The sequence below is a fragment of the Eublepharis macularius genome, chromosome 17 (assembly GCF_028583425.1).
Source record: "Eublepharis macularius isolate TG4126 chromosome 17, MPM_Emac_v1.0, whole genome shotgun sequence".
NCBI classification, from domain to species: domain Eukaryota; kingdom Metazoa; phylum Chordata; class Lepidosauria; order Squamata; family Eublepharidae; genus Eublepharis; species Eublepharis macularius.
The window spans coordinates 25,035,400-25,060,798 of NC_072806.1; the positions used below are offsets into that span (position 1 = coordinate 25,035,400).

At 41.4% G+C, this 25,399-nt stretch overlaps 1 protein-coding gene across 9 annotated transcripts in view; it reads left to right on the forward strand.

Annotated features, from left to right (window-relative positions):
- GTF2I (general transcription factor IIi) overlaps positions 1-25,399 on the forward strand; it is a 73,272-nt gene that overhangs the window by 41,022 nt on the left and 6,851 nt on the right. For all 9 annotated transcript variants that reach the window (XM_055001146.1, XM_055001150.1, XM_055001149.1 and 6 more), the window contains 11 exons: positions 135-193; positions 1,809-1,880; positions 2,683-2,866; positions 3,156-3,214; positions 4,826-4,900; positions 6,568-6,666; positions 8,738-8,803; positions 12,334-12,517; positions 14,110-14,168; positions 14,965-15,075; positions 22,547-22,627. In XM_055001146.1, the coding sequence (XP_054857121.1) occupies positions 135-193; positions 1,809-1,880; positions 2,683-2,866; positions 3,156-3,214; positions 4,826-4,900; positions 6,568-6,666; positions 8,738-8,803; positions 12,334-12,517; positions 14,110-14,168; positions 14,965-15,075; positions 22,547-22,627 (1,049 nt within the window). The remainder of the gene's footprint in view (positions 1-134; positions 194-1,808; positions 1,881-2,682; positions 2,867-3,155; positions 3,215-4,825; positions 4,901-6,567; positions 6,667-8,737; positions 8,804-12,333; positions 12,518-14,109; positions 14,169-14,964; positions 15,076-22,546; positions 22,628-25,399) is intronic.

A 25,399-nucleotide genomic window follows, 5' to 3' on the forward strand; every position in this document is an offset into this window, starting at 1 on the left:
GTTGTAAGCCACTGTGGGACCCCATTAGGGAGAAAGGCAGAATATAATAAATAAAAATAAAATAAATAGACCTCTGAGGCTTAAGTGCAGCCATTCACTCATTACTTGTTAATGCTTTTTATTTTTTATTCTAGGCCGGAACTGCTAACTGTCACTCCATCCGACGTTGCTCAGCCAAGAACAAACATGCCTGGTAGGATGTGCTCTTCTAATGTGATTGAAGATTAACAACATAGCTTATTCACACCACATGGGAGATTCCAATCTCTCTCTCCTCCACCTCTTTTCAACATGTTGATTAATCGCAGAGGTAGAATGTGAACTTTTGGAGCCTTACCGTGTATTGGTTTCTTTGAGATATTTATTTATGCGTGCAAATGATTTCTGTGTCACCTTTCTATTCATAAGAATACTCAAGGCAGTTTCCATAAAACTAAAACATCTATCCAGTGAAACATCTATCCAGTGAAACGAAATGAGTGTCTAAGACAAAAAAACCCATTAAAGCCATTTATAACTATATAGCCAAACAAAAGAAAAAAGCAATTAAAGCCATTTATAACAAAGAAACAATAAAACAGAAGTAAAAGCAGCAATAAAACAGTAGCAGTTAAAGATCTAAAACTTCACAGATGCTGAAAACTCATTTTCAAAGTCTCTTCGGAACACACAAATGTTTAATATTTTTTTTGCCTGAAGTCCAACAAGGACAGTGCCAATTGTGCCTCCTGGATTAGGGAGGTCCATGGCCTTAAGGGTTGCTATAGAAAAAGCTCCTTTTCAGCTACCTGCCAAACCTTGCCTTCAGAAGGGAAGTTCCCTCCGCCAGTTCCTGGGCAGCCACAGGCTCTGTTCCAAGAGTTAGGGAACAGCTTGATAAAATCTGCCAAGTGCTCTAAAGCCTGTTCAAATGAGTGTCCTAAGAGATTGTTTTGTAAATGCCATTCAGAAATGATGATGATTTACAAGTGATTTAGAATGTGCATTCAGAAAGAGTTCGTAACTTAAAAATATCAGGCTATGTCAGGCTATGTATGACAGGATACAGCAGACAGATCTCTGGCCTGTTTGCAGTAAGACAGAAGTACTTAGTCAAATGGATTTTATTCAGAAATCAGATCATTTCCGTATGCAGGTCCATAGGGCTACTTAGAAGCAAGGCAGGCATCTAAGCAGCATGAGTAGAAGTTGACAGGAATGACATCATGTGAAAGAGACTTCTCTTTTACCCTTCTGGTTTACTCCTTTCTCCCCCCTCCCAACTGTAAACAATACCTTGGTGCTTTCTTTGCGTGAGAACATTTCACATATTTGTGATACCACGATGAGTTACTAGGAGGCAAGACACAGCACTGTCTGGGAATGAGCACAAAGTCATAAACACTGGAAGCTGCTGCAGTTCAACAGGTAACCACCTGTGAAAGCCTGAGAGAGAATAGTTATGACACTAGCAAAGTGATATTGAGCTATAGCTAGATACACTGTGTTCAGCAGAACAGAATCAAAATTGACATGGATGGGGCTCAGACATGACAATTTTATGACAGTTAAGAATGTAAAACAATAGAGAATGTAAAATCGAGGGATCAACATGTCATAATTTTCAACTGTGTGTATGTATTCAGTCTTTAAACTTTCGTATGCTGCCTTTTGATTAAAAACAGGCAAAGCATTTACCATTTCTACTTACAGATTTTCTTTTAGAGGCACATTTTGAATTGATAAACTTATAGTTGCCGTCTTCTTGTTTAAAAATCCATACTTCTAAAAAATATAAAATTGCATTTTTTATTTTAAAACAAAATTAGTCAAAGAAGATTGGAATGTCAGAATCACAAAATTGAGGAAGCAAGTAGAAGAAATCTTTAATTTGAAATTTGGTAAGTTTCATCTTGTAGATAGCAGCTGCTGGCAGTACTGCTTTGTGAACATGCCATAGGAGGAGAAATGTGCCATAGTGTTATCATACTTTAGCATGTTGCTCTGTAGCTTATGTTCATTTCCTACCAGACAAGCCAACTATACAGTCTTCCCCAGGAGACTCTACTGATGTTGGCTTTATTGAATTTTTCCTTGTGAAGTTTATTGTCTTGTACCTGCGTTACTTTTGAGGCCAGCTACAGTTACCTTTCAAGAGGAAACAGTTTTTAAAAGATCTTGATGAACAGAATTACATATTTGGTTAAAAATTCTATTGGGTTAGCCATATCTGTCATAAAAATGAAAAGGAATCATGTGGCACCTTAAAGAATAATGGGTTCATTTTAGTATGAGCATTCATGGTCTTGAGCCGATGCGACCATATGCATGAAGTAAATCTTCAGTTAGCAGATACATGTATACATACAAATGATGGATGCCAGTCTTAAAAGGCATAAAATACAAGATGGTGAAAAATGGTGAGTTCTGGCTCAATAGCAGAATGTCCTATTACATTGAAATTTTCTCCAACTGGTTTCCTAATGTTGACATTTTTAGGTCCCCTTTCAAATCAGAAGAACCAAACTAGTTGCACCCCAAACTTACAAAAATTGAATCTGAGTATATAGCTGTTACATAGTTTTTCAAAGGAAGGCTAGACAAGTATCTGTTAGGGACACATGACTCTAAGGCAGGGGCTTGATTTCGGGTGTTCCATTTGAGTCCCTTCCAAAGTTAATGGTTCTGTCACCTTTTTTCCAGGGCAAGCTTTGGGTCTTAATGAAGCAGTGAAGGTTCCTTATCCTGTCTTTGAGTCAAACCCTGAAAATTTGTACGTTGAAGGTTTGCCTGAAGGCATCCCTTTTCGAAGTCCCACATGGTTTGGAATCCCACGTCTGGAAAGGATTGTCCGTGGAAGTGGAAAAATCAAATTTGTGGTGAAAAAGTAAGCTTGTCATTTACCTCTGCTGTTTTAAAAATTGTTTTATTTTTTGTAGATATCATCTTTTTATGTCCTAAGTCAGAACTTTAATGTCATGATGCACATCATGCTTATGGGGCATTTCGTCCAACTTTTGGAAAACTTGTTTCTGTCAAAGTGCATGGGAAACCCTTTTGTAGGGACTGTTTCAGTTTGAATGGTTTTTTCCAATCAAACGTAGCTATTATGGGCTGTGTGGTCTTATGCATGCCTTGTACTGAGCAAACTTTATTATTAATTGTCTGATTTATAGGCCAGAACTCGTCACTTCTTACTTGCCTCCTGGATTGGCTAGTAAGGTGAATACTTCAGGTAAGTGACTAAGAAACAAATATGTGCCTCTTTCAGGTCATAAATAGGATAGATACTCAGTTACCATATTGTACTGCACAGAGATTGGCAATTTGAAAGCTAGACTTTTGAAATCCTGTAGGTGTCACCACACTCCTCCCTATTCCCTTCATGGTTTAAGTTGCTTAAGTCTTGATGCACAAACCTGTTTTACTTCTGTGATTTTAGAGGGTCTGCTAATGGGTGAGAAGACACACACACCCGCCTTGAAAAAAGTTTCCATATAGGAATTTTTCACAAAAGCTTACTCTTTTCCTTTGTCCTAATAGAAGCAAAATTAATGATACTTGCATAACTAAAGAAGTTACTAATCTGACAGAAAGAGGGATAGTCGCAACCCTGTTCCTGTCTTGGGAAGCTAAACTCTGATCTTAATGTCTGCTTAGTAGGGGTGTGCACCCTGAAAATATTCGGGTTTCCTGCTTCTAGTTTACCCGAAGCGGGGAAAAAATTCAGAAATACCCAAAAACCAAAGTGGCAAGCCGCTTCGGATTCAGGTATTTGAATCGCTTTGGAATGCTCCTTAAAGATTCAGAGCATTGCAGAGTGATTCGGGGGGCTGGGCTTTCTCTGCCGTGGTGGCCCTTTGAGGGGCAGGAAAGGCCTTTTCCACCTCCTCCGCCGCCGTGCGGCCTCACAGGGCAGCAGAGAAGGCTGGAGCCGCCTCCTCTGGCCCTTCCTGCCCTTCAAATGGCCGCCACAGTGGACATTTGAGGGGCAGGAAGGGCCTTTCCTCCTCTGGCCCTTCCTGCCCCTCAGTGGCTGCCGCAGTGGTCAGAAAGGGCCTTTTTTGCTTCCTCCGCCACTGCTCGGCCCCGCAGAACTGCAGGGAGGGCTGGAGCTGCCGCCGCCCCACCACTTCTGGGCCTGCAGCGGCCCGCAGGGCACCTGTGAAGGCTGCATCCGGTGGCGCTCAGCCCCACAGGGCGGTGGGGAAGGCTGGAGCTGCCACTGTCTCTGCAGCTGCAGCGACCTGCTGAGCAGCTGGCTGCCTCCACCACTGCAGTGGCAAGGCCATGTTAAGTAGGGTGGGGGGGGGGCTGGGGCTGAGAGTTTGGGGGGGTTGGGACGTTTAAAAGGTCCTTTAAACTTCAGCTGGCAGGTGGGGGAATCCCCCCCGGCCTGCCAGCTGAAGTTTAAAGGGTCCTGCCGCCTGCAAGAGGCAGGGAAATGGCCCTTTAAACTCAGGACCTGAAGCTTCCCGAAGCACCCCAAATTCTTCGGGGAAGCTGCTGGCTCTGCTTCGGGAATCCTGAATCTTTACAGATCGGGTCCAATTTGGGTATTTTACCCAAATAAGAAACCCAAAGCACACCTACTGCTTAGGAATAAAACGGAAATCTAGGCAATATGCATATTAACTTGATGACATTTTTAGTTTTGCTGTGCTTATGTTGTTCAAAATAATACCTAGCTTGGAATAGACTTTAGAGTCTTCTGATGCAGAATGTGTCAACTTTTAGAAAAGCACTGGAATTGTGAATTCTGTGGAAAATTGTTGCTAATGACTGTGCTGCAGTTTGTCTGTATAGAAGAAAAAAAGAAGATAATCAATGTGATTTTTCTCTTCAGGATCCCAGAGTCCAAATAGCTCAAGTCCTGTAAGCAACTCCAAGGTTCCAGAGATTGAAGTTACTGTCGATGAAGGTATGGCATTCTCCAGAGGAAGGACATATAGTTGGGAACTGCCCATGACACATCAAACCAGCGCACCAGCAGACACCCTTCCGCGCCTGTTGGAGGTGGTGGCGGGGTGGGCCTTGGAGTACCCCAGGTTGATAGTATTGGGGGACTTCAACGTTCCAGGTACCACATTAAAACAATTTAGCGGGGCGTGAGCTAACTGATGCAATGGAGGCTGCGTAAAATTCCTTCTTTGCGGCCTTCACTGCCACCTCATAGGATTTCATAAGCAATCTATGAGATGCTCTTTTTTCCTTGTCGCGAGATCACCACCCCAACCAATTTAACAACCAAGATTTCTTCAGCTGTAAAGGGGCTTCCACTTCCTCTCTGTGGAAGTTGGAAAGAGGGCATGATTGGCGAGACTTACTCCAGTAGTTTTGTGTGTGTGGCTTCATTGGGCTAGAAAGAAAAGAGAATTTTATCAGTCTTTTAAAAAAATATTATTTCCCAGTCATCTTCAATTCAAAGTAACGTAAGTGGTGCTGGATCTCTCCATCATCTTCTTGTGGGTGATAGGGGTTTAGAGAACCAACATGGCTTAAGTCTGGGGATTTTTGTTTTTTGGGGATCGTGCTTTGATGGAGAATGCAGAGACGGTGGAGCAGCAAGGGGTGGGGAGGAGAAGTCAAGAGGAAGTAGGAACGAAATAGCTAAAATTCTCCCCTGTAGGTTAGGAGAGCAGCCTTCAGCCTTTCTGGAGCCAGGACCTACTTTTAACAACCCCCAGGTTGCAGCTGGGGTGCAATCGCAGGACTTCACACAATAGGAAGAGGGGAAAGCAAAGTTATGATGTCATAACTATGTACATGGGCAGTAGACCAAAAGGTGAGGAGGGGAAATTCAAACCAAGCACCAGGAGATGTACCATAATGAGGAACAAGTCAATGATCAGAGCATTTAAGAAATCCTCTTGACACCTAAGTGATCTGTCCTCACTGTCCTGCTGCTCTGTTAACTGTTCCCATTTGATTCTCTTGAGCGGCAGGAACAGCACAGGTGAACGATGCAAGATGCCTCCTTTGGAAGAAGCTGCAGGCAGTAGAGCCGGGAGGGAGTTTCTGTAGAGAAAATGCTGGGTTGTGTGTGGGCAAGGAGCTGATCTAGCCAAGGGAGATACTGCAAAGAGATACACAGCTCCTGACTCTGAGTTCTTGGGGGGATATGGAAGAAGGAAGCTTGGAAGCTCTTGCTGGGCATACAAGGACCACCATACTATATTTAAAGAGGGTGTGCAGAAAGCCAAGGAGATGATTCTGTAAAATCTGTTCTGAAGGTAGAAGGGTGAGGCTGAGAAGAGGTGGAAGACTTTTAACCCTCTTTTCTCCATGTTTTCGTGGATGGAGAGGGTGCAGAGAGCTTTAAGTGACAACCAGAGGACATGGTGCTTTCAAAATAGCCACCCAGATTTCTGCAAATTTAAATTTAGCTACTTTGCTCTCCACACACAACTTAATAATTCCAGATTTGGTCCAGAGTAGCTGTTAGCTGTTTGCAAGACTAAGTTTATAGAGAAGTGTTGGGAGCCCTTGATCCATTTTCTTGATGTGCTTCTAAATGTAAAACTTTATCGATCTGGTGTTACAGTTGCTAAGTATATGGCGTGTGTGTGTGTGTGTACGCTAACACAGGTCTTGCTACTAAGACGCAGACCCCCGAAGTCAGAACTAATCCTCAAACCAATGGATCCAATGTTGGTTTCAAGCCAAGAGGAAGAGAATTTTCTTTTGGTAAGTTGTGACCAAAGTGGTGAGAAGGGGGTGGGAGTGGCTTGCTATTCAATCTAAAGAGTTTTTCCCCCTAAGAGTTAGAATATCATAGTAGCTAAGAGAGCTATGAATCAGGAAAGCTGTGGGTTATGAAACAGGAAAGCCGCCATGAGTACTTCAGGAGGAAAGGCGGCTACTAAATATTTTAAATAAAATATTAAAATAAATTGGTAAAACACAGTTCTTTTGACATGCAGTGCCCCCAGTGCAGTTCATAACCATAAATCACAGTAAAATTACAAACAGCTTATCAGTTGGGGAGGTGGCAGCACTAGAAAAGTAGTCAGCCTTACTTGTTTTATCAAGCTTTTTATTTTTACATTTATTATTGCTTATAATTACAAACCCACAGAGAAAAGGTATACATATATGGTCAAACAAAAGGAAATTCATACACACGAAAGAATAATACTCAGTAAATCATAAAAGACAATTAGGTATATCTTGACAGTGACACTTATTTTCCCATTACGGAAAGTAATTAAACAGTATCTAGCATTTTTTAAATGTCAGGATTTTTGGAAATTATGCCTTTGGGTTCTCTAATGATACTTCGTCTTGTCAATAGCGTAGTACACCGGATTTGATTAAACTCATTCATGCATAGAAAAGGGTTTTGCCCTTTTCCAGTTTTCTGCTGTGGCCAGCTTGTCATCATAAACGGACTTAAATCTGACTCCATAGCTGAGGGATCCACATGGCATACTTTTGTCAAACTTTTAAATTATGTGTTAGCTGCTTTCCTGGAAGGCATCCATGCTGAAATGTCCTCTTGTGTGTTGCCATCCATGGAACCTCTTAATTGTAGTGGTGCCCAAAGTGTAAACTCTCAGAATTACCTTAGTCAAGAAAACTTAAATCTGAGTTGTCCAGTAAGATGTTCTTAACGAGGTGAATGAATGTCAGTCTTTTAGCTTTGGGATTGAGATTGATTTGGATAAAAGTCAGTTGCCTGAGTGATAGAGCAAGGTATGTCAAGGGGTGTGAGAGGAGAGATCACTCGAGTTCTTTTAAAAATTATATTGAAGAGCAGCAATTTCTACTCCCCCTTCATCTGATGTACTTAAATGGGCTCGTGCCTGCATTTTAGTTTTGCAAAACACTTTTGGAAAAACTTGTATGTAGCAATTTGAATGTGCAATGAATTTTACAACACAGTTACATTGCATCATTAGCTTTTCACTAGTAGAGAATTGAGGAGGTCAGTTTTTGGCTGAGCAGGATTTTGAACGGTCTTGGGGCCGTGATATTCCCGTCACAAGCATATAAGCTATTGCCGTATTACAAAATGAAGTTTTTAGTTATGCAGATTTATTGGAAAGTAAAGCTGCAGCCATGAGTTTTTAAAAAACACATTACAGGACACACAAAGCAGATCTGTCAATCTATTTTAGCACATGGTTGGCAAAAATGTATTCCTTCAAATGTTTGCCTCCTGGTTTTCCTTGTCTCGATTTTGAAGCAATTGATGCAAGTTAACAGAGTGTCTTTTATATTACTTTAAATTATTTTTATTCAGACAGACAGACTTGCTAAATAGATGGTTATTTAGAGCCCACATGCTGCTTTCGGCAGGTCTGCTTTGGATGTTCATTCAGCATATTTTTGTCCTGAACCTTGTAGCAAAAGGTGGAAGAATAATATTCTCAATTCTGCTTTCTTGGTACTTTTGACCTCTTGGACAATCCCATGGTCACCATTTAATTTTAAATTTTGACAGATGTTCCATGTTTAAGTTACTTACCCCTTTATGTATTGCTGCTGTTTCCAGCCCGGGTTCTTTTGAAAAGGTGGGCTTCACTTGTAGGTCTCGTAAGTGAGCTACATACAAAGTTAGGGCCCATTCTAAATGCCAATATTGTTCTATAGCTACTGGCCAGCAGTGATTTGAAAGAGGTTTCTGTTATTCCAGGTTATTACTGTTTTAATGGATCGGTATAAACCTGTAAAGGATGCATCACTTGGAACTTGAATAGATGTTGGTTCTTTTCTGTTCAGAAGAAATAATTAATCCTGTCTGATTTCTTGACAGAGGCCTGGAATGCCAAGATTACTGACTTGAAGCAAAAAGTTGAAAACCTTTTCAATGAAAAATGTGGTACGTATGTCAAATTTTAATATAAAGAGTAGAGACATTTAGCACTTCAGGGCAGAAATGCCTGAATATATCTTTTCACTGGTGACATAGACCAAGATCCGAAGCACTGTTTTAGGTATGCAGAAGGCCTTGGGCTTGGTCAGTGGGATTTATCCATTGATTTTCTTTTGGAAGGCAGACCTTTTCCGTGTAACACTAACTGCCCATATTACAATCCTGTTGATTTCAAAACAAATTCAGAGGCAGCTAGGGTCATCTGAGGACTGGAGAGAAGCTCTTATTCACCACCCTAGAGCCCCTTCAGTTCCTCATAGTCTGCCCTAGAAAGAAAAGCAGCAGCTGGAATACCATCTCTAGCCCCAGCTGATCAGCAGAGACTAGGTTAGATGAAACTCTTTGGTTAATGGGGATGTGGTCGCTTGGTTGTGGTTGGTGGAGCTTGGAGGTATGGGCTTGGGAACTGGAATTTGCAAGGAGAGGATTTGCACTGCTGTTCAATTGATTGTGGGGAGAGGAAGAAGATCTGAGGAGATGGAGGCTCTGATACATTATGTAGGTGCCAGTAGGGCCTGAGTGGGCACGTCAGTTGACTGTCAGTTTTGAAAGTCGGGGTGTGCATTAAAAAATTCAGGTGATCGAGATCCGGGTTTCAGGGATGCCAAAGAAATTTGGTGTCCCTGAAATCTGTGTCAGATTTTTTAATTCAGTTAGAAAATCCTGAATTTATTGGGCCATTATTAACTATAGGGAAAACTATCAGGGTGGTGGTGGTGGTGATTTTTCAAGCAAACTCCACCAAATTTGCAGGGAACCTTCTCCTTCCTGTCTGCTAAGGACCCCCCCCCCCAAGTTTCATGAAGATTGAACCCCACGATCCAGTTCTCCGACTTCCTGAACAAGCTGTCCCCAGCCATTCTCCATTGTTTCTTATGGGGGAAATTTCCAAGGGTTTCCAGGCAAAGGGAAACCTTATGAAACGAAGCCGAAGAACAGGACCATGTACAAAGGAGTTTAATTTCTTGCTATCAAAACTCAAATATAAGGCACGACGAAAAGCCAAAATCAATTTTCTTGCTTCCAGAACACAATTGTAAGGCACATGATAAGCCAAAATCAACCGAGGAGTTGTGAAGAATTCCCAAACTCCCGGCTGGAGGTGGCAACGGGTTTGCCGGCTTGGAAATTAGGCCCCGTTTCGCACAATGTGCTTTGTCATAAGCCACATGTAAATCTAAAATGAACAAAAGAATACATCATTTGAAATAGCCAGTGTGCCAAACAGTCTTACATAGTTACAAGGTTACAAGGTCTCTCATTTCCAGAAGCCAAAGTTACTTTAACCACACATGCAAATTACATTTAAACTGCCCTTGCTGGTATATACAGCCATGCAGAAATCATAGCAAAAGTTTTTACAGAGAGAAAAGTTCACCAATTATAGTCTGCTATTGATACTTTTCTCTTTTGCATAGATGCAAAGAATCCCAGTTTCCAAAAGCAAGGTTACTTTAACAACACATGCGAATTACATTTAAACAGACCTTGCAGATACAAACATTACAGAAAAAAACTCACCAATTATAGTCTGCTACTACTACTTTTCTCTTAGAAGCTTCTGTTTTTGAATGATTTTACTTCATGGGGTGGGGTAGTGCTGACTACTTCCACTATTTAAAGTTATATTCATTATTATTGTTCTGGAAGCAAGAAAATTGATTTTGGCTTTTCGTCGTGCCTTATATTTGAGTTTTGATAGCAAGAAATTAAACTCCTTTGTACGTGGTCCTGTTCTTCGGCTTCGTTTCATTTTGTTTGGGACCACCCCTCTTGGATTTGCTCTTTGATATTAAAGGGAAACCTTAAGCAAAGGCAACTCCTGGCCAAAAGCTGGTCTCAGATGCAATTCCCACTCTCAGGCAAGCTGAACCTACAAAGCCCAACAGAACCAGTGTCAAATCAGAGTATCTCAGTGTCAAACCAAAGAATCCCAATGTAAAAGTAGAGGATCTCAAACTGAAGGGTGGGTTATAACTTGCCAGAAGCTCAGTTTTAAAAGGTGGCCAGTGGCTTGAAAGGCTCTTTTGGAGCTTGGGTGTGGGTGGAGGGACAGGATCAGAATGCACTCTGCCTGCTGCCTCCTGTCCCCCACCAGCCTCGCACCGCTCTCTTGCTGCGGTCCAGAGCTTTCCCCCATTCTGTGCCACTGCCCTGTCGCTTGCTGCTGCCCCATGGCTGCCTGTGACAAAATCATCCATCTCAGCAGAGTTGGGCTCCTTGGATCTGATCTGGGATTTTCCAGTATGATCCAGCATAGCTGGATCATGCTAGATTGGCATAAATTCGGCTATTTAGCCAAATCAAGAATCCTGGATCACATATCCCTATCTGAAAGTACTGTCAAGAGATATCTGGTTAGTTGAAGAGAAGTCAGTTATCCTCCAGGACTTGATCCAAGAAGAAAAGATTGTTCTGGCACATATTACTAAAGACCTTTCATGAGGCAGAAGGTGTGGGTCTCTTCATTTTTGTCTGCCAGGATTCTCAGTAGGTTAGCAGTCAAGACTTGACAGTTACCGGGGGTTGGGGGGGAGTCACTGTAATACTATTCAGCTATTGTTTTCTCTGTGTGTTTTGCCATACTGAACTCTGATTTTTCATTATCTGGTGTTCGGGATGGGACACAGTAGGGACTGCATAGCTACTATTTAAGTCTCCCTTCCTGAGCTGGAAGAGGTGGTCCTGGACTTGATATTGAGGTTTCCACAATTTTTAGTGTGGAGAGAATTTCACATCCATGCTGGTATGTCTCGGGACTTCATGGGCCTCTGTAACAACCATAGATCTGTCTCAAAACCTTTCAAGGATGTAACAATTTTATATTCTCCCCACCACTGCACCTTGTTAATTTGTTTTATTATTTGTATATTGATTTTAGTTTTGTTTTTATCAATTTTAACTGTTCACCGCCCAGAGCCCCTGGGATGGGCGGTATATAAATTGAATAAATAAATAAATAAATAAAATATTAGGGAAATAACTTACTGGTTACTAAGATAAAGGAAATAAATTTGCCTTAATTGTGGGTGGGCTTTTTTCTTTTACCTTCTGCAACCAACAGTCAGATTTTATTGGTATGAATAAAGAGAACTTTTGTACAATGAACTTGTATTTCTTCCTATGGATGACTTCTGTAGATTTAATTTTGATTGATGTTTTTCTTCCTATTCATTCGCCTGTGAAACTTTGACCCTTGTGCTCTGTTACTAAACAGGACTGAGCTGAATTGTTATGGGGTTCATTTATCTCATCAGTAGATGACATTTGTGAGAGGATCACATTGGAATATGGAGTGTTTCCTCTAAATAGCTGCCGCAGCCTACAGTGGCCCCTTGACAGTTTGCCCAGATTTTGGGGGGGGGGCGTATTTTAAAAGCTCCTCCCTCAGTCCTAGTAAATGTTTGAAGCATGGAAGATTCAAGGCCTAAGAAGTCTCTCAAAGGTTTTTAAGGTACTTTTTTTGTTTGTTTTAGGGGAAGCTCTTGGCCTGACTGAGCCTGTGAAAGTCCCATTTGCACTCTTTGAATCTTACCCTGAAGATTTCTATGTCGAAGGCCTGCCTGAGGGCGTGCCATTCCGGCGCCCATCTACATTTGGCATTCCAAGATTGGAAAAAATCCTCAGAAACAAAGCTAAGATAAAATTTATCATTAAAAAGTAAGCCAAATGCATGCATACCACATGAGCTGCCCCTCTGCATCGCTTAAATGAATAGAGAATTCAACCTAGACAGGAGCAGGATTCTTGCCTCAACAGCAGAGCGAGTCTGTGTTTTAAATCTGTATCGTGGTCATCCTCTGGAAACCAAGAATTCATAATAATAATAATAATAATATGAACAAATATTCATAACTCTTAAGAACAAAAGAAAGCTTTTGGCTGAATGAGCAGCCTGTTCAGAACAGTTGTTGAAGGGGTCTTTATCACTCAAACTCAAAGGGAAAAAGGAATGCATTTAAGTTGGATGATCTTCAGAGCATAGCATCCAGTGTGGCCACGCCAACTGTTCTCTTGTTTTTCTAGGCTGCAGATGGCAATAAAGCAGCCTAATGTGTTCGTTGTGTTTTTCTTCCATCAGAAAGCAGAACCTTATCAAGATCATTAACGCCAGAAAGTTGAACTGGAAATCAGTCTGTAGGAATCTGTTGAAACAGTGTACAGTTCGTTGGTTCTTAAACTGCTTAACTGTTCTTCAGTATTGCCAGAAGAATAACAGATGAAATCTGCATAGGTTCACAGTTGTCCCAGTACTTTGATGCTGATTGAACAATGGGCAAATCACTCTTTAAAGGGAAGGTTTGGAGACCTGTGAAGCAAGAGACCTTCAGGGACCCTGAGTTGGAATTAAGGGCTGTGCCCCTTCCTCCCCCCCCCCCCCATTTGTCCAAAGATTTGTAAGGTTAAATCAGAAAATGGGTGGGTGTCACATCCACATAAGTGGCTTACAGCATTCTCATAAGTGCTCTCTGTAGTCCGTCAATGGCAGAGAAGAGGTTATACCTATTTTCACTAGAGCCTGAAGTAGCAGAGAGTTCCTCCTTTTTACAGAGGCCCTCTTTAACCTTTGGAGACAACTTCTAGTAACTGACAAATTCATGGATGCTAGATCTAGCCATAGTTACCACCTTGGATAGCTCTATGTTAACAGTAGAGCATCAAAGTATTACATGCTAGGAACCAACAACAGAAGGGGCCGTCGGCTTCATGCCTTGCTTGTGGACTTCCCAGAAGCATCTAGATGGTCCTTGTGAGAAACAAAGTGCTGGAATTTGTGGGGCCTTATTGCCTGATTAAGAAAAGTTCTTAATTTCTTTTTTCCCAATTTCCTGTTTCTTCTAGAGTTCCTCCTGGCTCCTTCCGAGGTAGTGAAGATAAATTTAAGCTAGGTGCAGAGAGTTTCATTTCAGTTTGGTGTTGATCTTTTGGGAAAAGGATTCTGTAAGGTTTTTGGTCTCCTTTGGGTGCCATTGGGTGGGAGTGGCATCTTCAGGAGAACAAACCAAGAGGAGTTTGGAGCAAGCAGGGTTTGAGTGTGACCGTGGTGCCGGCCTCCTCCAGGACTGCTTAAAGTATTCCATTGTAAGGGGCTCCCCATTTCTCCAGGATGCCCCCAAGATGGTGATGACCTTGCGTGGCTTGTAATCTCCTTTGACTTGAAGGGAAGTGAAACTGTACAATTGTGTTCACTTTACTGATTTCACTTCTTCCTTATATTCTTATGTCAAAACTTCACTTGTGTTTCTCTGCAGGCCTGAAATGTTCGAGGCAGCAGTTAAAGAAAACGCCACTGTTGTTCCAAGCCCTCAAAGTGAGTTTTACATCATGGCTAAGCTCTTGGGTGCCTGCCCCAATACTTCATGGAAAGGGCGTCACCAATAAGGGCATCAGACCATTTCCTGGCAGCTCTCGAAGACGGTCAGAGGGGCCTAGAGAAAGCAGGGGCAGAATGAAAATGAAGCTGTGATTGAAATGGAAGCCCTTCTTGACAGTCTTGAACTGTTGGATTATGCATATTCCAGATTGTTCCACACACTTGTGTATGCACGCATGTTTCTGCACAACACCCACAACCCTTGGCAGTTTGCAGAGCTGATTATGTTCACCTCTCCTTCTGAGCTGGCAAAGGAGTGATGAGGATTAGAGGCCAGACTGCTGCTGTGCTGCTTTCCCTCTCTGACCTAATTCTAATCAGCTGCCTTTTTGTACGTGTGGTGTATTTCCCCCCTCTTTATTTCTGTGGTGCTATGATGTTACGTTCTGGAAAGGCCCTGGACCATAAAACATCATTTGACTTTTTCAGGGGAGTGCCTTCTCTGTTTTGGAGTGGCAGGGCAGGACAGCACTTCTGCAGGATTTTGAGGCATGTTTGACCATTGTCTTCGAGTTAATTTTGGGGCTGCCTCAAGCATTGGTTGATCATGGGTACAAAGCGTGGGTACTTGTTTGTAATACTTTCAGCTATTCAGAAGTGATACTGATCCCTGAGCTCATCTGTAGGGAGGGCGGGGTTTAAATCAAATCAAATAAATAAATAAAATAAATAATAAATCTGGCTTTCCTTGAGACATTTTGTGCTCATACTTTGATTTCCTGTGTTTTGCAAGGAAGAACCAGTTTATCTAATACTGTGATAAATCCAGTCAGTGTGCCCGACCCAGTGGTGAACACAGCAGCTGGAGTGGAAGATCTTAACATCATTCAAGTGACAATACCAGGTACTTTACCCAGTTTGGAGGATTTGGCAGCTGGTGTATATGAGACTGAGCTATATGAATCAGGAAAACTCTGGTCTAAACCTTCATCTCTTCCATGAACTCATGGTGCAGCGATAGGCAAGCCATCTACAATACATGGATGATAATACTTACCCATCAAGCAAGGTTGTTGTAAGGATGACAGGATACTATATATGAAGCCGATGTTGTACCTTTTATCTGAGAAAACGTTTGCTACCTCTAATACTTTTCAGTTGTTCTAAATAATCTATCAAGTATTTTATTTTTAAAAGATCCCGCTGTAAAATCTGGGCCTCTATAAAACCCTTGTCGTGTGCTGCATTTGAAAATCTTTGTTTAATAATAGTTTTATTTTTATTTATTTACTTCATTTATACGCCACCTTTCTCCCCAGTGGGGACTGAAATCAGCTTACATAGTTCTCTCCTCCATTTATCCTCGCAACAACCCTGTGAGGTACGTGTGACAGGGCTGGCTCCAGCTCCACTTCTGAGAGACAGCCAATGGGAGCAGGTGGAATGCTGGGCAATCAGAATTAGAGTCCGTTGGAGGGAAAAGGAGGCTCTTGGGAGCTACTGAGAGAAAAGGGTTTTTGACTCTGCTGAAGGAAGGTTGCAGAGAGGGACTGATTACAGACCTGTTCTGATACTTAAACACTCCCTTTTTATTAGTTTAAAATCTATTCACTCCTATGTTCCTTCTTGTAAATAAAGATTGTTTTTGTTTTGTTTAACCCTGGCTGGCTTGAGATCGTTAGCTGAGGGGACATATCTAACACACACACACACACAAATGATCTGGTCACGTTAAAAGAGCCTAGTGAATTATATGGTGGCAGGGTCTATATAATTAAGGACAGTACCTCTGAGTTCCCTTTTCCCCACTAGCCCTGGGCTGTAGCTGGGTGAGGGGAGGCAAATACAGGGAACTGGCTGCCTGTCTGATGGAACCTCTGGAAGAGGGGAGAGGGGACTCTGTGAGGATTTGGGTCAGAGCTCTCTGCCTGCTGTAGAGGAGGGTAGATGGGCGGCGTGTAGTGCTGAACTCCCAGCCTTTACCTGCCTGGGAGGCAAAGGAGTGTGAAAGGCTTGTGTGTCTTTGAGGTGGGGTCTACCCACACCCGCCATAGTAGGTTAGGCTGGCTCTGTTTGACTGGTCCCAGGTCACCCAGTAAGCTTCCGTGGCAGACTGGGGATTCGAACCCGGTCCTCCCTGATTGTAGTCTGACACTCAAACCACTACACTACATTGGCTCTGAAAAGTCTTTTAAAAATGGACTGGATCCAAACTAAATTGGCAATTTCTTCTGATTTCTCTCCTTCCTGTTGCAGACCCAAGGTTTCCTATCCCACCAGGAACAACATTGGGTGGAGATCAGTGGGAATGGGGAGAGAAGAAAGTTCCGTTCTGTCATTGGAAAATGTAGTCTGGATTCGACCCATTATCATTAAATCTGTCGAACCAAATGTTGTCCTGAAAGAGTAAAGCAGATGTTTGCCAGCCTTGTCTTCAGAGCCCTTCTTTTGTCCAAATAATGGGCAAACAAGCATAGCACATATATTCTATGAAGTGCCTTGTGCTACTTATTTTAATCACCTGTAGCAGTTCTTTCTACAAGAACAAATTCTGGGGAACAGAAAGGGGAAATGGCTTGTGCAAGGCTGCCCAGTTCAGCAGCTGTTAGATACTTGGCATTCATTCTATTGCCCCATCTGTCAGGCCTTGACTGTCCTGAGAACCTTGCAAGGGATTGGGGCTGAGAACTTGCCTTACACCCACAGTGGTCTGTGTGAATGAACAGGGGTAAAATGAATACCAGCACCCCGACTCCTGGCTCAAATGAGGAACTGAGGGGAACTTGACTGCTGTTCTTTAGCACTGTGGCCTCTTTGTGGCCTGCTTGAGAATAAGAACTACAGTTGTAGACGTTCTGATTCTTAAGTCAAGCACGGCTTGGCAGACGATTTGATTGATATGTGGTAAGAAGAGGCAATGGTTTGACACAGTTTGACATTCCTGTGCTGTCATCAGGTTGAAGGTAAGAGCATGTGTCTTTGAAAATCATCTGAAGGAAGTGCTACTCCACACAAAGGGAAGCGGAGCTCATTGCCACGAGATGTGGTGATAGCCACTGCCTTAAATGGATTTAAAAGACGAGTCGGGCAGATTTTGAGAGGGCAAGACTGTTGTTGGCAGTTAGCAACGAAAGCTAAATAGGATCTCTGGGTTCACAGGCAGAATGGCTCTGTCATTGTCAGATGCTTGGGGAGAGGACTGTTGTTTGTGGCCTCTGGCTAGTCATTTTTGGAAATAGGATGCTGGGCTAGATGGGCCATTGGTCCAGTCCTGTTTGGCTGTTCTTATAAACAAATGCCCCATTACTTTTAAAAATTAGGCCACTCTTAAATACCAGGGTATTGCCATGCCAAGTACATTAAGTGATTCCAGAAACACTCTGTGATTCTCATGATTATTTCATGTCCTGAAACAATGGGTACAAAGAGAATGAGCAAACCCAACAAATCCAGTCGTTATCAGCATGCTTCTCCAGGTTCTTAGCTAACCACCACGTTGCTGTTGAATTATCTCTCTTTCTGAATGTTTGCATAAGCTTTCGTTTGGTGACCTGTGCATTCGTTTATCTTTATTTTTTACCAATGAACTCCTTGCTTTAAATCATTCTCTGGTAAGTGATAGTTGCTTCTGGACAAGCACCTCATGGCCTGTCTGTTTGTGGGATGCTCTTTTCTTTTGCTTTAAGTGACCAAACATCCCTTTGGAAGCTTCAAGAGAATGAACTTGAGCAGCAGGCACAACTGCCAGGCAGGCAGTATCCTGTGAAAAAGCAGTGAGCTGGTGGTGTGCAAGGCTCAGATTCTCTACTTTCATCCTCCTCTTTGAGCCTTAGAGGATTTGTTCATATCCTTTGGGACCAGACTAGAGCTGTGATTACTTGTCATGACCATAAGTGCCAAGGAATGGGAGAAACATTACTTTTTTTTTTTGAAAATTTTTTTATTGGGTTAGACCATTTTTATTTCTACATTACAGTCAATTTTCCCCTAGTTTTTCGTTTCTAACCCCCTCCCTTTCCCCCCCTTTTGTTGACTTCCAACAGCTTTCCCACCCCCTGTCCCTTTTCCCTTACTTCTGTTAAATTCCTCTGTCTAAAACAGATATACATTCTCCATTATATTAAGCAGTACATCTTTAACTCCTTTACTTATTATACACCCAAACTATACGTCTTTAGATAAACAATTTATCCCATTTTCCAGTTTTGAATATTTCTATATAAACCTATATATCATAAACCATAAAAATTTCCCACATTTAAATCAAACAATTTGATTTGTTCTCTATATATTACTCATTTCAACTTTTTATGGTAATTCTATATAACTCCTCGCATAATCTTTAACTCTTCTGTACATTCAGTTTGGTGCATATAAATCTTATCAAAGAAAGAAAATATTGTTATTTACTCAATCCTCATGTTTAAACCTTATCATTAATTATTCTCTATCAATGTTCTATCAGTTAACCTATACATATCTATATATATATCTATATATATCTCAATCAATTAATCTAACTGCTTATAAATTCACATTTCTCTTCCTCCCCCGGTAAAGTCACCCCTCTCTTTTATACTTTTATTATACTTCAGTAGTTCTCAAACTGCCACAGTTTTCCTCCCACCTCCCATTTCTTCTCCAGATATTGTTTCAGCTTCTCCCAGTCTGTGTTAAACTGCCCTGAGTCCAGATCTCTCAGTTTTCTTGTCATCTTGTCCATTTCAGCCATATACAGCAATTTGTAGATCCAATCTTCAATAGTTGGGACTTCTTGTACTTTCCATTTCTGCGCATACAAAAGTCTAGCTGCTGCAGTCATATAAAAAATCAACGTCCTATGATGGGCTGGAATTCCCTCCATTCCCAAGTTTAGCAGCAGGAGTTCTGGGTTCTTATTTATTTGAAACTGTAAAATTTCACTCATTTCTCTTATTATTTCCCCCCAGAACTGCCTAGCTACCTCACACGACCACCACATATGATAGAGGGAGCCCTCATGTTTCTTACATTTCCAGCATTTATTAGAAGTATTCAAGTTCCCTAGCGCAATCTTCTTTGGTGTCATGTACCAACGATAAATCATTTTGAAAATGTTCTCTTTAATATTAGTGCATGTCGTTGTCTTCATTGTAGTTTTCCACAAGTATTCCCATGCCTCCATTGTTATTTCTTTATTAAAGTTTATAGCCCATTTCACCATTTGTGTTTTAACTATCTCATCCTCGGTATACCATTTCAACAGTACTTGGTATACCTTGGATATTCTTTTCTTGTCTTCTTTAAGAAGGGTCTGCTCTAGTTCCGAGTTCTCTGTTCGTATGCCCCCTTTTGCAAAGTCCGAGTTGTATAAGTCTCTAATCTGTCTATACTGGAACCAATCATAGTTAGGTGATAGTTCCTCTTGCGTCTTTATTCTAAGTTTAGATACTTCAATCTTAATTATTTCTTTGTACGTTAAACATTGTTGTTCATTATCCACAGCTCTCGGATCTATCACCTCATATGGAACCACCCACAAGGGGGTTCCTTCTTGTAGGTAAGTTCTGTACTTCTTCCAGATTGTATATAGACTTCTCCTTACAAAATGATGCAGGAACATCGAGTTGACCTTTACTTTGTCATGCCATAGGTATGCGTGCCATCCAAAAAATTTTTTATATCCCTCTAGGGCTAATAGTTTCTTATTCTTTAATGTCATCCACTCTTTTAGCCAAACTAGGCAGATTGCATCATGGTAAAGTCTCAGATTGGGCAGTTGCATTCCGCCTCTCTCCTTTGCATCTTGTAGAACTTTTACTTTCACTCGAGGCTTCTTGCCTGCCCAAACAAAATCTGATATTTTCCTCTGCCATTTTTCAAATTGTTTAGAGTCTCTGATGATTGGTATTGTCTGTAACAAAAACATTACTCTTGGTAACACATTCATCTTAACTGCTGCAATCCTGCCCAACCATGACAAATTCAGTCTATTCCATTTGATCAAGTCTCTCTCTATCTGAGTCCATAATTTTTCATAATTATTCTTGAACAAATCTATATTTTTTGCAGTCAGCTCAACTCCCAAATATTTCACCTTACTAGTTACTTCACAGTCCGTTGTTTCCATTAACAATTGTTGTTTCTGCTTAGTCATGTTTTTACATAGTATCTTTGACTTCTTTTTATTCATGAAGAAACCTGCCAGGTCACCAAACTCCTTAATCTTATCTATCACTTTTGGCATGTTCTCCAATGGATCTTCTACAATTAACATTATGTCATCTGCAAATGCTCTAACCTTGTATGAATAGTCCTTTATTTTTATTCCTCGTATTTCCTCGTCTTGTCGTATTTGTGTCATCAGAATCTCCAATACTAATATGAACAACAATGGAGATAACGGGCAACCTTGTCTTGTTCCTTTACTAATCGTCAATTTCTTAGTCAGTTCATCATTCACTACAATTGCTGCAGTCTGGTCCCTATATATTTCTTTGATTGCTCTGATGAATCTTTCTCCCAATTGTAGCTTTTCCATAGTGGCAAACAAAAAATCCCAGTTTAAATTGTCAAACGCTTTTTCAGCGTCTACAAAGAAGAAACCAACCTCTTTATCGCAACGCTTGTCATAGTATTCAATAGCATTGATCGAGGGAGCCCTCATGTTTCTTACATTTCCAGCATTTGTTAGATGTATTCAAATTCAGTAGTTCTCAAACTGCCACAGTTTTCCTCCCACCTCCCATTTCTTCTCCAGATATTGTTTCAGCTTCTCCCAGTCTGTGTTAAACTGCCCTGAGTCCAGATCTCTCAGTTTTCTTGTCATCTTGTCCATTTCAGCCATATACAGCAATTTGTAGATCCAATCTTCAATAGTTGGGACTTCTTGTACTTTCCATTTCTGCGCATACAAAAGTCTAGCTGCTGCAGTCATATAAAAAATCAACGTCCTATGATGGGCTGGAATTCCCTCCATTCCCAAGTTTAGCAGCAGGAGTTCTGGGTTCTTATTTATTTGAAACTGTAAAATTTCACTCATTTCTCTTATTATTTCCCCCCAGAACTGCCTAGCTACCTCACACGACCACCACATATGATAGAGGGAGCCCTCATGTTTCTTACATTTCCAGCATTTATTAGAAGTATTCAAATTCCCTAGCGCAATCTTCTTTGGTGTCATGTACCAACGATAGATCATTTTAAAAATGTTCTCTTTAATATTAATACATGTCGTTGTCTTCATTGTAGTTTTCCACAAGTATTCCCATGCCTCCATTGTTATTTCTTTATTAAAGTTTATAGCCCATTTCACCATCTGTGTTTTAACTATCTCATCCTCAGTATACCATTTCAACAGTACTTGATATACCTTGGATATTCTTTTCTTGTCTTCTTTGGTCATAGTATTCAATAGCATTGATCACTGTCCTTAAATTGTCTCTTATTTGTCTGTCCGGCAAAAAACCTGCTTGTTCTTCCTCTATAACTTCCGAGAGCCACCCCTTCAGTCTCTCCGCCAATATCTTTGCAAAAATTTTATAATCATTGTTAAGTAATGATATAGGCCTGTAATTTTTCACGCTAGTCAGATCTTGGCCCTCTTTTGGGATCAATGATATATTCGCTTCGCTCCAAGTGTCTGGAATTCTTTGATCCCTAAAAACTCCGTTCATCACCTCTTTTAGGAATGGTGCCAGTTCGTTGGCCATTGTCTTATAAAATTTAGCCGTAAGTCCATCTGGCCCTGGCGCCTTTCCTAGATTTGCGGATTGTATTGCCATACTTATTTCCTCGTCAGTTACTTCACTGTTCAGCTTATTTCTCCAAGCTTCCGAGATCTCTGGAAGTTTGGTTTTCTCCAAATATGATGCTATTGATTCTTCGTTTACTTCTTTTTTATTATACAGCTTAGCGTAAAATTTATAAAAGGCTCTGCTAATGGTAGTCTGCTCCAAATACGTTTTATTTTCTTCACAAATTTTATTTATTATTTTCTTTTCCCTTTTCTTCTTTAATTGCCATGCCAAATATTTCCCAGGTTTATTAGCACCCTCAAAAGCTTTTTGATTCAGTCTTTTAAGGTTCCACTCCAATTCTTTATTACTCATTGCTGTTAACTGTTCTTGAAGAATTTTGATTTCCTGATGTATTTTCTTTTTCCCTGGTCTCTTTTTTAACTGTACTTCTTTGGCCTTTATTTTCTGGAATGGGAGAAACATTACTGACGAGTATAACATAGTCTAAGAAAGCCTCCCTTTCAAAATGCGCTCTGTAAGGTTGACCTGAGCCAACTTTTCTTCCTGTTTAAAGAATTGTTGCTGCAGTGTTAGAATCTGCTGCAAATGGAATTATCCCTGCCTCAAATCCTTCTTGTTTCTTGAAATTTCCTGCAGATGATGACGAAAGAACCTCCAAAGTAGAGAAGGCTCGACAGCTGAGAGAGCAAGTGAATGACCTCTTCAGTCGGAAGTTTGGTAATTTTTTCTTTAACATAGAAAAGCCAATTCATTGTGGTGGCATTTTGCCCCCTTTATGAGACCAATATTATGCTGCCTCCCTGACTTCTTTAGTGTTCCCAAAAGATTTTCACTACCACGAAAGGCTCACTCACCCCTTACTTCTCTCACTTTGACCTATAGTATAGTTCTGGTACAGTGACAGAACTGCCAGAGCATGGATGGGGCTCTGAGGTAAAAGGGGATCCTTTATACTAGATGAAATAGATGTTTTACTTAAGATGTTTTGTTTATAAATACATAGGCATAATGGTTTCAAAATAGTTCACAAGTGTGACGGTTTCAAGTTAGGTACAGATCTTCAAACATTTCTATAAGGACTCCGTCACGAAGACTTCTTTTGCCCAGTTGCCGCTGAGATTAATAATATCTACAAAGAAAACTACGCACAAATTTATGTTGGCTTACAGGACTTTGCTCCTGTCTCTTTCCCCAAAACTGCTCTTCACGACTCTTGAACAGCTCACTGAACTCTTTCCCTCAGAACCCTTCTATAAAACCTATAGCCCATTCAGGCCCCTGGAAGCAGCTAAAGTCCAGTCATAGCCTGCTTCACTCACCGTCCCTCCTTTTTGCTTTAGAGACCTGCATTTTTAACCACGGCAAACATATCTTTAAAACCCCACATTCATTAGCTTAAATAAAACATTTACATGACAAAACATTACAGTTACCATATTGACTTAAAAACACGGTAATCTTTTAAGAAACTTGTCCCTCTATATAATGGGGTGGTGGTGTTTCACCTTAGAATCACGTCTGGTAGGCTCCAATGGGTGATGAGAATCTACCACACCCGGGACAAAGGTCATTGGTGAGGCCACATCCTGCACCTTTGTAGCCTGGCCTCCCATGTACATCAGCTGGGTCTCAAGCCCTGCAACTCAGCTAATCATGGCTACCATAGCTCCCTCTGCCATAGGGCTTGCAGAGAGAGAGGGGAACAGTGATCTCGCCTGCTGGCTGGGGCAGGGGTCTGCATGCAGCTCACAGACCTTGCTGCTTCTGGCAGCCTTGGAGGCAGAAAGAGCAGCTCCTACTCATCAGCTGGGGCTGCCACATGGGCTCTCTGCCTCTTGCCGAGGTAAGGCTGGAGGCTGCAGTTGCTGCAGTACAGGAGCCTGGCAAGACCTGAAGTTCTCATGAGGTGTAGAGGTTGGTAGGAAAAGAATGCCTAATACTATTCTCTGGTTAGCTCATCAAAGGAAAGAAAGAGGAGGGGATGCTAATTATTGCAGTTGAGGACTGACTGCTTTGCTGCCTCCTACAACTTCTTAAAAACAGGGGTAGGGTTGCCAGCTTTTAAACTGGCAGCTCCGGCTGTCCCTTTAATATCTATTTGATCTGAAGTGAAGATCAGGTGATGATAATGACCTCCGTGCCGTGAGAGGCCTCAACTGCCTATTGCCATACATCACGCCTCTTCTAAAGAGACAGGACATTTTTTTTTCTCCTGGTTGGCTCTGCTAGGTTTATGGCCTCCTTTGTTGTAAAACCAGTTGGGATGGGTGGCACGGAGATTGATGTTCAGCTGTGACTCTGGTATTTTAGGGTCATTAAAAAAGGTAGAACAGCCCTCACAGCTGATGCTGCCGTTGTTTTGTTGTCTTACCCTTGGTTGACAGCATGAACTATAGCATTGTTAGATGGTTGAAAACAGGCTCACTCTTTTATGCTTGTAACACATCTTGAGTCATCTCCTGCTTTCCCCTTTTCTGTCCTCACCTGGCTCAAGGTCCTGCGGGCTATATTGTTGTAACTAGGCAGTACCATGTTCTGCACTTGTTTCTGAATCTGGGTGCGAGCCTCACCTTTGCTCCTCCCACAGTGGTGGTCTGCACACCAGTTCATAGAGTTCCATTTTTATTTTTTGCCACCTTTCCGGATTCTAGCTGTGAAATGGCAGCTCAGTACCAAAATGTACCATGAGAAGTTACAATGCAAAATTTAGTCATGGTAGTACAGTATACTGAAGAAATTATCAATTGTGATGCCAGGAGGAAATTTAATGTGACCAAGGGAAATGTTAGAAGATGGAAACGATCAAAGCAGAAGCATTTGATCATTTGAGCATTTCAGTGCAGAAATCATTCAGTGTACTCAAAAGAAGATGGTATGAAGAAGTTGAAGAACAAGTTGTAGAATTTGTGCACACTCAAGAGATTCGAAATCAGTTACATGGGAAATTGTTAAACCAAAAGTTCAACAAATAGCACAGGTGTGACATAGTCCATGGTAAAAATTCATTGTAATGGATTTTTGCCTGTGAAGAACTTCATTTTGCCAGCTTCTGTCTTCTGACTACACATTGAAAAACTCGTTGAGTTCCAGAAATATGTGACTGGATTATGTAACAATCACAGTTATACCGCGAGCCAAATGGGTAATGCAGATGAAATTTGATGTGCATCCAATTAACTCTAGAAGAAAAGGGCACAAAACCTTTCCACGTGAAATCTTCAAGGAATGAAAAAACGCACATTACAGTAATTTGATGGTGGTAGCAGATGGTCTGAAATTGCCACGGTATGTGATTCTGAAGTGCAAGGCAGCTACCTATTGGAGTAATCTTTGGTGTCACAACAAAAGTTGGATGTCTGCAACAGACCTAATGAAGGATTAGCTGAAAGTTATTTAGAATAAGGGACCAGGGGTGTTGATAAGAAAAAGGGGAATGCTTGCCCTAAACGCATTTAGAGGGCATACCACGCCAGAAGCTATTAATACAAT